This window comes from Mobula hypostoma, chromosome 10 (assembly GCF_963921235.1).
Source record: "Mobula hypostoma chromosome 10, sMobHyp1.1, whole genome shotgun sequence".
NCBI lineage: Eukaryota > Metazoa > Chordata > Chondrichthyes > Myliobatiformes > Myliobatidae > Mobula > Mobula hypostoma.
The window spans coordinates 76813286-76825449 of record NC_086106.1 but is presented as its reverse complement, the minus strand read 5'-3'; the positions used below and the strand labels follow the sequence as shown (position 1 = coordinate 76825449).

The 12164-nt window shown below is 38.1% G+C and overlaps 1 protein-coding gene across 1 annotated transcript in view; it reads left to right on the top strand.

Moving 5' to 3' along the window:
- The window catches only part of LOC134352554 (ADP-ribosylation factor-like protein 13B), a 42625-nt gene extending 31787 nt beyond the window's left edge, over positions 1-10838 (top strand). The window contains exons 7-9 of the mRNA XM_063059810.1: positions 3664-3925; positions 6921-7034; positions 10783-10838. Of these exons, the coding sequence (XP_062915880.1) occupies positions 3664-3925; positions 6921-7034; positions 10783-10838 (432 nt within the window). The remainder of the gene's footprint in view (positions 1-3663; positions 3926-6920; positions 7035-10782) is intronic.
- Positions 10839-12164: the final 1326 nt, after the last annotated feature.

The window sequence follows — 12164 nt, the reverse complement described above, 5'->3', positions numbered from 1 at the left end:
GATTCGTGTCATGAAGCTTATTCAATGTCTCTGGTAATGAGTCCAGCGGTGGTACAAGAAGTCAGATGTTTCGGCATGTGATGTTCAGCACATCTTGGTTTCTATATTGCAATGCATAAGCACAGATGTAAGGAACACCGATACCCACAAGGTGCAGCCACCCCAGTCAGCCAGGAAGCCATCAGCATGATCTGGCCCTGTGTCAGTTTGATGTCTATGTGCTTAGTCTGTTACATTAATTTAGTTAACCAGTTTACATAGAATGTACAAGTCAGTAACAGACTATTCAGTTCAACAGGTGCAGGCCAATGTTAATGATACGTCTCATCTCATCAACAATACCTTCTGTATGCTTCTCCCTTCAGCAACTCTCAAGTATTTCTGTGTAGCAAATTCCATGCTGTAATCCTTTTTGGATAAAGAAGTTTCCCTTCAACTCCCTGTTGCATTTAGGATATCTGGTTTTGGTTTCCTCGCAGTTATAGATCATAAACCTGGTTCAAGCTGGCAGTGCCAAAGCAAGTGGGACCTTCGGGACTTCTTCAGAGACTGAGATTGTGACGATAGTTACTTGTGGATTTTAGCACCAGATTTTAAAAAAAAGAAGAGGACTTTCTGCGGAGATTGAGGTTGTTTGCATTAATAGGCGCTTGACAAGGGCAGGTCAGAAACAGGAAAGGAGCAATCTGTCACAATACATGGAGGTGAGGACAGACAGAATCTGGGAATAAGCAACGAACCAGGTCAGGTGAAAGACCTCTTTAGAGAGTGAGCACTTCGGAGACAGCTCTCTGAATATATGGTATGGGAAAGTATTGAATTGGAAAAGGGGGAATTATGATGCTATTAGGCAGGAACTTTGGAGGGTAAATAGGGAACAGTTTTTCTGAGAGAGGTGCACAATGGGAAGTGGAAGTTGCTTAGGGACCAGTTACATGGGATTCTGGAGAGGATTGTCCCACTGAGGGAGGGAAGGGATGGTAGGGTGAGGGAATTGTGGTTGACAAAACATGTGGAACAGCAGGTCAAGAAGAGGAAAGAAGCATACTTAAGGTTTATGAAGCATGGATCAGACAGGGTTCTAGACAGTTATAAGGTGGCTGGGAAGCAGCTTAAGACTGGATTTACGAGAGCTAGAACATAGAACATAGAAATTTACAGCATATTACAGGCCCTTCGGCCCACAATTTTGTGCTGACCGTGTAACCTACTCTAGAGACTGCCAAGAATTTGCCTAGTGCATTGCCCTCTATTTTTCTAGCTCCATGTAAGAGGCTCTTAAAAGACCCTATTGTATCCGCTTCCATCACCGCTGCTAGTAGTGCATTCCACGCACCCGCCACTCTCTGTGTGAGAAACTTACCCCTGACATCCCCTCAGTACCTATTTCGAAGCACCTTAAAACTATGCCCCCTCATGTTAGCCATTTCAGCCTGGGAAAAAGCCTCTGGCTATCCACACAATCGATGCCTGTCATCATCTTATACACCTCTATCAGGTCACCTATCATCCCTTGTCGTTCCAAGGAGAAAAGGCCAAGTTCACTCAACCTATTCTCATAAGATACGCCCTCTAATCCAGGCAACATCCTTGTAAATCTCCTCTGCACTCTCTCTATAGTATCCACATCCTTCCTGTACTGAGGTGACCAGAACTGAACACAGTACTCCAAGTGGGGTCTGACCAAGGTCTTATATAGCTGTAACATTACCTCACAGCTCTTGAACTCAATCCTATGGTTGATGAATACCAACACACCATACGCCTGCTTAACAACACTGTCAACATACGCAGCAGCTTAGAGTGTCCTATCAACTCGGACCCCAAGATCTCTCGGGTGCTCCACACTGCCAAGAGTCTTACCAATAATATTATATTCTGTCTTCAAATTGGACCTACCAAAATGAACCACTTCACACTTATCTGGGTTGAAGTCCATCTTCCACTTCTCAGCCCAGTTCTTAATCCTATCGATGTCCCTCTGTAACCTCCATAACACCCACAACCTTTGTGTCATCAGCGAACTTACTAACCCACCTTCTACTTCTTCATCCAGGTCATTTATAAAAATCACAAAGAGGAGGGGTCCCAGAACGGATCCCTGCGGAACACCTCTGGTTACTGACCTCCATGCAAAATAGGAACCATCTACAACCACCATTTGCCTTCTGTGAGCAAGCCAATTCTGGATCCACAAACTAAGGTCTCCTTGGATCCCATGCCTCTTTACTTTCTGAAGGAGCCTTGAATGGGGAACCTTATCAAATGCCTTACTGAAATCCATATACACTACATCCACTGCTCTACTTTCATCAATGTGTTTTGTTACATCCTCAAACAGTTCAATCAGGCTCGTAAGGCATGACCTGCCCTTGACAAAGTCATGCTGACTATTCCAAATCCCTATCCCTAATTGGAAACTATAGAAAGGGTGCAGGGGAGATTTACAAGGATAGGTACATGGAGCTTAGGAAAATAGAGGGTAAAGGGTAACCCTAGGTAATTTCTAAAAAAAGTACATGTTCAGCACAGCATTGTGGGCTGAAGGGCCTGTATTGTGCTGTAAGTTTTCTATGTTTCTATGTTCTAATATTAGAAAAGTTAAAATCTCCCATCACAACAACCCTATTATTATTGCATCATTCCAGAATCTGCCTCCCTATCTGCTCCTTGATATCCCTGTTACTATTGGAGGGGACCTATAAAAAACAGCCAGTGGAGTTATTATCCCTTTCCTGTTTCTGACTTCCACCCACTCTGACTCAGTAGAACATCCTCCATGACTTTCTCTTTTTCTGCAGCCGTGACACTATCGCTGATTAGCAATGCCATGCCCCCACCTCTTTTGTCTCCCTCTCTGTTCTTTTTGAAACATCTAAAGCCTGGCGCACTCAGCAGCCATTCCTGCTCCTGAGACATCCAAGTCTCTGTAATGGCCACAACGTCACAGTTCCATGTATTGATCCACCTTCTAAGTTCATCCACTTTGTTTATGATACTCCTTGCATTAAAATTAACCTCACGATAGACTGGCGCTGAACTGACTCTGCAGTTGTGGCCTCCAACCATCAGCATTCATTTCAGCTCTGAAATGGCTCCGGGCTATAGCCTGCAACCATCAGGCTCCTGGACCGGCTTCGCTCACTTCAGCTCCGAAATGGCTCCGGGGCTGTCGTGTCACGTTCGGAGACTCTGCTGTTAATGTTCTTTGTGTTATTTGTTTACTTTTTTACTGTTTGCACGATCTGTTCTTTTTTACACACATTGGGTGTTTGATAGTCTTTGTTGTGTGGGTTTTTTCAATGGGTTCTTTTGTGTTTCTTTGTTTTGTGGCTGCCTGCAAGAAGACAAGTTTCAAGGTTGTGTACTGTATGCTTACTTTGATAATAAATGTACTTTGGACTTGAAATTTGAATTGATGTTACAAACCTGAAAAAAATCATAACTTCCTAACCAATAATTTATATAGAAATTCAGGTTTAATTTATTTCCAGTTATATTGATATTTTCCCGGTCACTTTGATATACATAGATGTCATGTAAATTCATGATTCTAAGTTAAGTATTGCCACCTCTCAGCTGCACGTTAACTGGGATATATCCCTCTGCTGAAGCCACTGTTAAACCACAATTCTGCATAATTCTCCATTGCCATTGCAACAGAATGAAGAAAAAATCAAGAATGCTTTCGTGACCAAGAAAAGAAAGAAGAAAATCAAGTCCTCTGGCAGCAGTTTGCGTTTGTCTCAAAGACAGAGGCCGTTTGGCGGAAACACTTCTTCCTCAGACACAATTAACAATACTCTTGGATCCTGCAAAGAGAGGAGTGAGGGAGATGATGGAAATGCTCATCAGTTGGCTAGTTCTCAGCAAGCAGAAAAAAACACACTGATTACATGCTCTGTGAACACAGAAGCTGCTAAAGGTATAATCATATTCCTCTCTTGATGAAGATCAGAAATGCAACGAGAAATTCATTTTATAAAATAGCAAAGCCATTCAGATGGAAAAGGGAACATTGGCATGAGAGGATCATAATGTGATCAACTATGCCAATATCTGCAGGAAGACATTTGATACAAGAAATTTCCCTTTGGTATAAGAAATACTAAATAAAAGCTTTTGAGATCACTCCATTAAATCAAACTGATTTCAGTGAGCAAAGCTTACAGCATATAATACTATACAATAAGACTGATTTGAAACTATTTTCCAGAATGAGCAACAGTTTGATCCATTGGAAATGTGAGGCAGTTTGTAATGTAAGCCTGCCTGATACTGATTTATTAATTTTTTTTTACTTGTAGTTTTCTTTGTGTAGAAGCATTAAAAAATCCATCCTTAACCAAGGCCACAAATGGCATTCTCTATGAAGATGCGCAAACTTGCTGCACTATCTTTCCTCATGTTGCTCAGTCTTTCTGCAGATATTGGCATAGTTGATCACTCTATCCTCCTTTCATGCTAATGGTCCATCTTCCATCTGAATCATTCTGTTCTTACCCAGTTCCACTGCCACCTGCTCAGTCACAGCCAGGAAAATTTCCATAATTGCTATTTCCAATAAAGATGGGATGGCATATTTATTGTTTATCCCCCTCAAAAATACTTATCCATTTTTCCATCCCTTTTCTTGGTGAAGGTTTCAGAATGAAACATCAGTATGTGGTACATTCATTACAAGAGGTCAATAATATCTACTCCTTCCCACCCTCAGCTTGTCTCTGCTGAAACCATTATCCATGTTTTTGTTATACCCACATGACTTATCTCAATGCTCCCCAGTTCCCTGCTCTTCATTAATTTGAGTGCTTCTGAAGATCTGCTGCCCATATTCTACCTGACACCAAGTCCCAATCAATTATTAATGATGTATTGGCTCACAACATTAAACTAGAAATATTAAGGTTGATCCACCAGTCTTAGGACTTTAACATTACGATGAGTGTTTTCCAAACTATCCATGGTCTTTCTCCATTATCCTGCTACTCCTCTTGTGCAATTTGCAGTTTTTTAGCTCAGCGATAGTGGTCATGATTTCAACCATGCCTTCTCAAAATTCTCTCCTTTTACATCCCTCTCACCTGTTCTTCAAACCTCCCTCTGAGACCTCCACATGAATCTTTATCTTCAGATTGATATTTATTATTCCATTCCTCTGAAGCAATTTAGGAGATTTTCCTGTGCTTAAGGAGTTATTGCAAGTTGTTGCTGAAATCAAATTAATAAATTGAGTAATCAAATAAAATGACTTGTCAGGTATAGGTAGAGTACCCCTTGTCCAAAATTCCAAACTCTGAAAAAAAACCCAAAATCTAAAATGATTTTGAGTGCTGATATCATGTCACAAATAGAAAATTCCACAATGTGCTGAGAAGGCTCCCAGGTAATGCAAGGTCTTTGTGCTCTGCAGACCATTCTGACAAGTGACCTCACATATGTAACAAACTGAAATAATAAGAAATAGAAAAACACTGTGTAAAATGAAAAATGAATATCTCAATTATGTACAGAAAGAGTGGATTTGTCAATGCTGGAGTTAACATATGTTACTAACGGTACGCTGATCATGAAACAAGCAAAGGTCTATCATGACAAACTGAAAATTGAAGGTAATTGTTTCATACACAAAATTGTTAAAAGTATCAGATAAAACGACACTGCTCCCTTCCATAGTTGTTGTGGAACGATCGGCTGTTTGAAATCAGTGACAGATATGAAGTCAATTACAGTACTGGAACACAGTAATCGACTCATTAAGGGGCAGTCATTCAAATCTAATAGTCTGTTGAGAACTCAGCTCCATCATGTCAGACTGTGCTCCAGCTGTCGACTGTTCACTCTGTTGGCTTCTCACAAGCTGTGCATAAGCTGTATATGTAATGTGAATGGATTTTATGTTTAGACTTGCATCCCATACACAGGGTGTCTCATTATATAGATGTCAATATTCCAAATTCTGAAATACTGCTGACCCCAAGCATTTTTAGAAGGGATGCTTATAACTTGTATAACCGCAGAGTAGAAAGCAGGTAGCAAGTAGACGCAGCACATTTAGGATATGGAACCTGTTGATTGCTGTCACTGACTTTGAGGAAGTTTATGTTCATTGTTGTTTGTCTGTATTTATTGAGCCCTCCTATCCACCCTCAATACGTGAGTGTAAAGATATCTTGATAGCTTGGGTGCCACAGTAGCATGACACTATTACAGCTCGGGATGTTTGGAGTTCAGAGTTTAATTCCAGCATCATCTATAAGGAGTCTGTACATCCCCTGCCGCTGCCCCCCCCCCATGGTGCTTCAGTTTCCTCCTGTCGTCCAAAGAACTGCCGGGTGCATTAATCGGTCCTTGTAAACTGTCACATGATTAGGTTAGGGTTAATCGGTGCATTCAGGGTTTGCTGGAGCGATATTGCTCGAAGGCCTGTATCACTAACTAACCAGCTAAATAAATAAATAGACAGATAGATAAGATAAAACTATTTCCTTTTCTTTTGGAAGTTTCCTGCTTGCTTGTTGTTCCATTTAAATTTCAGCGTAGAGTGTGGACAAATAATCAACTTAATAGTGAAAATCTATATTGATGTTGTAAGTGTTCATAATTCTAGTTTAATAGCATCATTCTATTCAGAGGCTCATAACATATTTCTAACAGGATGGTTCTATATATTTCCACTCAATTATACATTAAGGGCTTAAAATAACATCTGAGAGGGAATGTACTGTAAATTGAATGAATTCATGAAGGTTAGGAGCTATTTGAAACTAATGGATGATAAGATACAATTATTTTAATTATGTCTGAAAGTGTTTGAAAAAAACTGGAGGAAAAAAGTATGTTCCATGTCATTTGTTCAATTCCGATTTGAGGTAATGGAAAATGATGTGATTTCGGTTTTTTAAAAAAATTTGATTTAGATTCTGAAAAGAAAAATAAAGGAAAGAAATTAAAGAAGAAATGCACAAACAAGATCAACTCAGCTGACTCGGAAGACAACTTTTCCAGAAATGTGGATTTAACAGCACCTCTGGGTAAGGACCCACCACATGCTCAAAACTCCAGTACAGTAGTTTGATATAAATGCCTAGTACATAAGCAGCAGAAAGTGAATCCCGTGTATCCATGAGGACTCTAATCATTCTGGTTAAGCCTACAGAAGTTTAAGAACCCATTTTGTGATTCTAAGTAAGAGTTGAAATCCAGGACATACTAGTTAGGTTTATTGGGATTTAGGAGCTTCGTAAGTTACTCCCCAATGGTTTATTAGAATTTTAATCATTAATATGTACCTTTCCTGTGATAATGCCTTCTTAAAGATTTAGTTGGCAAATATGTTGCTTAATTTGGAAATGAGTGATACTATGTTTTCCTGAAATTGCTGATCTTAGGCAAGTGGTTCTAATAATCCTGTAATGTAGTGCAACAAAGTTCATCGTTGAATCGTTTCTTGGTACACATGTCTACCACTCCAAACCTTTCCCATCTATAGATTCAATTCCTCCCCAATTTTCCTCTATTGGCTCACATTCATTAGGCTTTATCTCATTCAGAACTGCCCCTTATACATCCTATACCATGACCTCCTTATTAACGCCTCGTCCAACAGCACTACCTTCATTCTTACCATCTCGTGTGTAAGAATTAAATTCACATACACAGGCTTAAGTTATGAACATGACAAGATCAAGTACCTGCTGGACATGATAGGTGTCAGTGAACAAGGCATACCAGTTCACCTGATATCAGCTTCAGAATTCCTCTGCAATATCTTAATATCAAACCATGTGCTATCTCTGAAGTGCCAACAATGGTTAGTGTTCACTTCATGAATGTTGGCTAACTGCATTTTCACTGTATATTTTGAAGCATTAAAAGAGCTACTTAGAGATCAGTGTTGTGTAAAAGTCATAAAATTTCTGAACAGTACTATTTGAGTCCTGAATTTATAATGTGATTTATTGTTCATAGGAAGTCCACAGTTAGAATCAGAATCAGGTTTACTATCATTGACAGATGTTGTGAAATTTGTTGTTTTGTGGCACAAAGCAACACAAGGAATTACCTGTAATCTATCATTCATGTAGCAGGTAACTGTATCTGGTTTGAACATTGCAGTTATGATTTACATCTGTCCAACCTTAAAAGTAAGTCAAATTCTTCTATTGGGTCTTCAGTGAAGTATTTGCCCCTAACATTGCTAGGGCTTTATTACGTTGACCAGCAAGGTCAGCGAGATTTGAACAAGGCAGTTGAAATTAAAGTCACTGAAACAGTTCTTATAGACCGGCACATCCATGCTGACCATTGATATGTCTTGGCAATTGAACTACTCATTTAGATAGTTCTTCAATGTTGTGGGACTCTCTGCAACACCACCCTCAGGCATTGCCTTCCATGTTCCAAATGTAATCTAGGTTTTAATAAGTTATTTGTTCAATCTTCTCTGAAGTCTTATCTCTTACTTGTGTCTTCTAGTGAAAGCTGTCTTCGTATCAGATCAAAAAAACTGCAGATACTGAAATTCTGAAATGAAAACTAAATCTACTTGCAGCATTCAGCAGATTAGTCAGTATGCCCAGAGAATCAAAGTTAATGTTACTGGTCCGCTACCCTTCCACTGACCTACGTTTGTCCTTGACCTTACATTTGATCTATGTAGAGTTTGCATGTTCTTCCCATGATCATGTGGGACTCTGCCAGCTGCTCAGGTCTCCCCCCCCCCCGCCATTCCAAAGATTGGCTACAGTAAGTTATCCCTTCAGTGGCAGAAGAATGAAATGAGAGTAGGTAAGTATGTGAGAACGTGTAAAAGGCAGTGTTATAGGGATGTGAAGCGATTGGGAATAGGACTGATGTGGTTCTATAGCTCTTTTGAAAGATGGAAGGGAGCCAATGGGCCGAGCAGCTAAGTTTTGTGTCATTGTAAGTAAACTCTCACTATTCACTGTCGATATTTAATCAGCTACAGAGAACTGCTTGATGCTCAAGAGTGATACTGACCTCAGTGAGCATGCACTGATCCACTAAAAACTCATTGTGATCAAAATATTGTCAATGACCACAACCAGCTAGCGGCCAAGACTACAGTTGCAAGCACTTTGCAGTCCCAACAGACTACCCAATTGCATTGCCCGTCTTTTCTCCTTGCTCTATATACTTCTCTTTAGCATTTTGCTTAACAATGTTTGGAAATTGCTCTTTAACTATTTCAGACTTTCTAGTTCCCCTTTATGGATTGTATTTTAAAATTATACCATTTATCATTCTTTTTTGTCAGCTTTCCAATCTCTATGATTTTGTGAAGTGCCATCATATGTTTTACCTTAACAGTGAAAATACATGCAACTTTATGTATTTGAAGATCATGTGGTCTAAATAATTGACCACAAAAATGTTCAGTCATAAACAGTTGGTTACCTCAGCAATACTAATTTTGATTTTTAAAAAACCACTGCATTTTAAGAGTGGTTCAATATTTAAAATAAGAACATAACAAATTGTGATAGAATGAGGCTAAAATTGTCAAGGTAACATTTTTGTTCTAACACTGAGAGTTGGAGACTGTAAGGAAAATTGTAATTTACAGAATCAAAATCAAGCCACATCTGTGGAGGAGAGACAAAATAATGAATTTGTTAAATTAAATTCTGAATCCCAATTTCTGTAATGTACCTAGACAAAAGGTGAGATACATTATTGAAATATTTCATGAGCTCATGTCGGGCAATGTTGAAGCAATGGAAATAACATGGAGAATTAACGTGACAGCTAATTGGATTAACAGGCTAAATGAAACAAAATGCAATAAAATGCAAATCAAACAACCAATTAGCAGTTTCTTGCTCTTAAATCACCCCTGTATTGGGCAGAAAAACTCCTGAACCTTTTGGACCAATAAGAGAAAAGGAAAACATCTATTTTTTCATGTCACAAAGTTTGTTATGAATATTAAACCTCATTTGAAGGGTAGGACACCTTCTATCTTTACATCATCCATATTAGATATAACAGAAACCAACTGTGGCTGGCATCAACTACCTCTGTATTATAATCCAGGAGATCACAGCAGAAACATTCAGGAATCCTTTCTTAAACAATAACCATATACAAACCACAATCTGCCACAAAATGTAAACTCTGAATATGAGTATTTAGAGGTGATGCCTCAAAAAGGTGACATCAATCATTAAGGCCCCCCCCCATCACCTAGGACATACCCTCCTCTCAAAGCTACCATCAGAAAGGAGATTCTGAAGCCCGAAGACACAAAGACACATAGTCACACACCCAATATTTCAGCAGCAACTTCTTCCCCTCCACCATGAGATTTATCAACAGACAATCAATCCATGAATACTACCTCAATGTTTTTTCCTCTCTTTATGCACAACTTATTTAATTTCATTTATATATACTGTATATATATGTAGACTTCATATTGTAATTTTTAGTTTATTATTATTATATATTTTAAGATACTACTGCGACAAAACATCAAATTTCACAACATATGCCTGTGATATTAAATCTGATTCTGATGTTCCTATATGGTGCCTAATATCCTGGACATAAGTAATTACTGTCACTCAAACAACATGTAACTCAGGGGACAATCGACTGTTTTGTAACTTTAAAACTGATTCTGTTTTTTTGTTGAAATAAGTATGCACAAAATTCTGGTGTAAATTTTATTTTTAACTATTCAAAGGATACAAAGCATTCCATAATCTTGTGTACACTGTCTCCTAATCAATGTGTTTCCTTTGTTTATCCTTATAGATCTCTACAGAAAAGCACTCCAAGCACTAAAGACCAGACCTCAAGCCAACAACTAAAAAAAATTCTGTAGCTTTTCTGATGAACTGGATTCTTAACTCATTTGGTATTATTTGTATTGGAACAATTGTCACTGTCATTTGAAGTCCATACTTTTTTGAACATTTTTCAGCATGAATAGATAGGAAGGAAAGTTGTCAGTCAACGCATTACATTTTCTTCTCTGTGGCATATCTAGAAAGTATCTGACAAATTATGCAACAGAGTAATCAATACCTGTAACAATTTTGTTTTTATAAGTGTTGTCAGATGCTGGATACAGGTCTGAGAGACCCTGATCCATTATCACTCTCAAGTTCAGTTTCTACTTTTATATACGACACGATACTGTTTTATGCTTTTCCATGTCTTTGTTTATTGAATTTATATTCTTTGTGTCTTGCCTAATGTGTTTAATAGGAAGATGCGACCTTTTGCACAAAGTGCAATGTTAAAGTAAGTTATCTAAACATTCACTGGTATCTCAATCTTTCTTTGTAAAAGATCCTAAAGATCAGAACTAATTGTGATAAGTTCAGTAAGAAAGGAGGAAAAGAAGCAGATCTCTTCCTCTATCAATGGAAGAATAAACGATTTGTATCTTAGCTTTATCTACCACATCCTAGTTTATCAAATATTTCACATTCTCGGACTGTAAACTATTGAACAAGCATTGAGACAGTTTTACATTTTGCCACTATGTTTTAAATTAAGTCAGCTAGTTCTAGGCTCTATCATCAATGAAATGAAGTTTATTTCCATTTGTTATTCAGACACCTTTCAAAATCCTATCAACAGCAATTATTACACAGTCTTATCTTCATTACTATAAAGAAAATACAAGGCCAGTTTCTGTAATTTCTCCATGGTAATGATATGATCAATGTATTTTTATAAAATGTTTAGAATTATCAACAGTACTCCAGCTGTTATCTCATATAGCTCTCTAAAGCTCTAGGAAAACTTCCTCAGTTTTATATTCAGAAATGAGTTTCAGATGTTAAAATCCCATCAAATTTTTTTGATTAGACCTCTTCAGAATTTTTTTGTATTTTACTGCACAATTTTAAATGAATCTGTATCAACCTTAAATCTCTTTGGAATTCCATGTTCCTATTTCTTCATTATTTAAATATTAGATTAATTCTTTGCCAATCTAGATTCACCTGCGTTTTAGCCATTCAATTAATCTCAATAAAATTTGGTCTCTGTTGCAAATTAGCCTGGTCTAATTCTATTGTGCAGCCACCTTGAAGTCAAAAATAAAACCTAACAGAGGTGTTTTGTGGGCAGGACAAAACTACAATCTTCCCACCTCAGAATTAATGTCCTCAATCTGATGACAA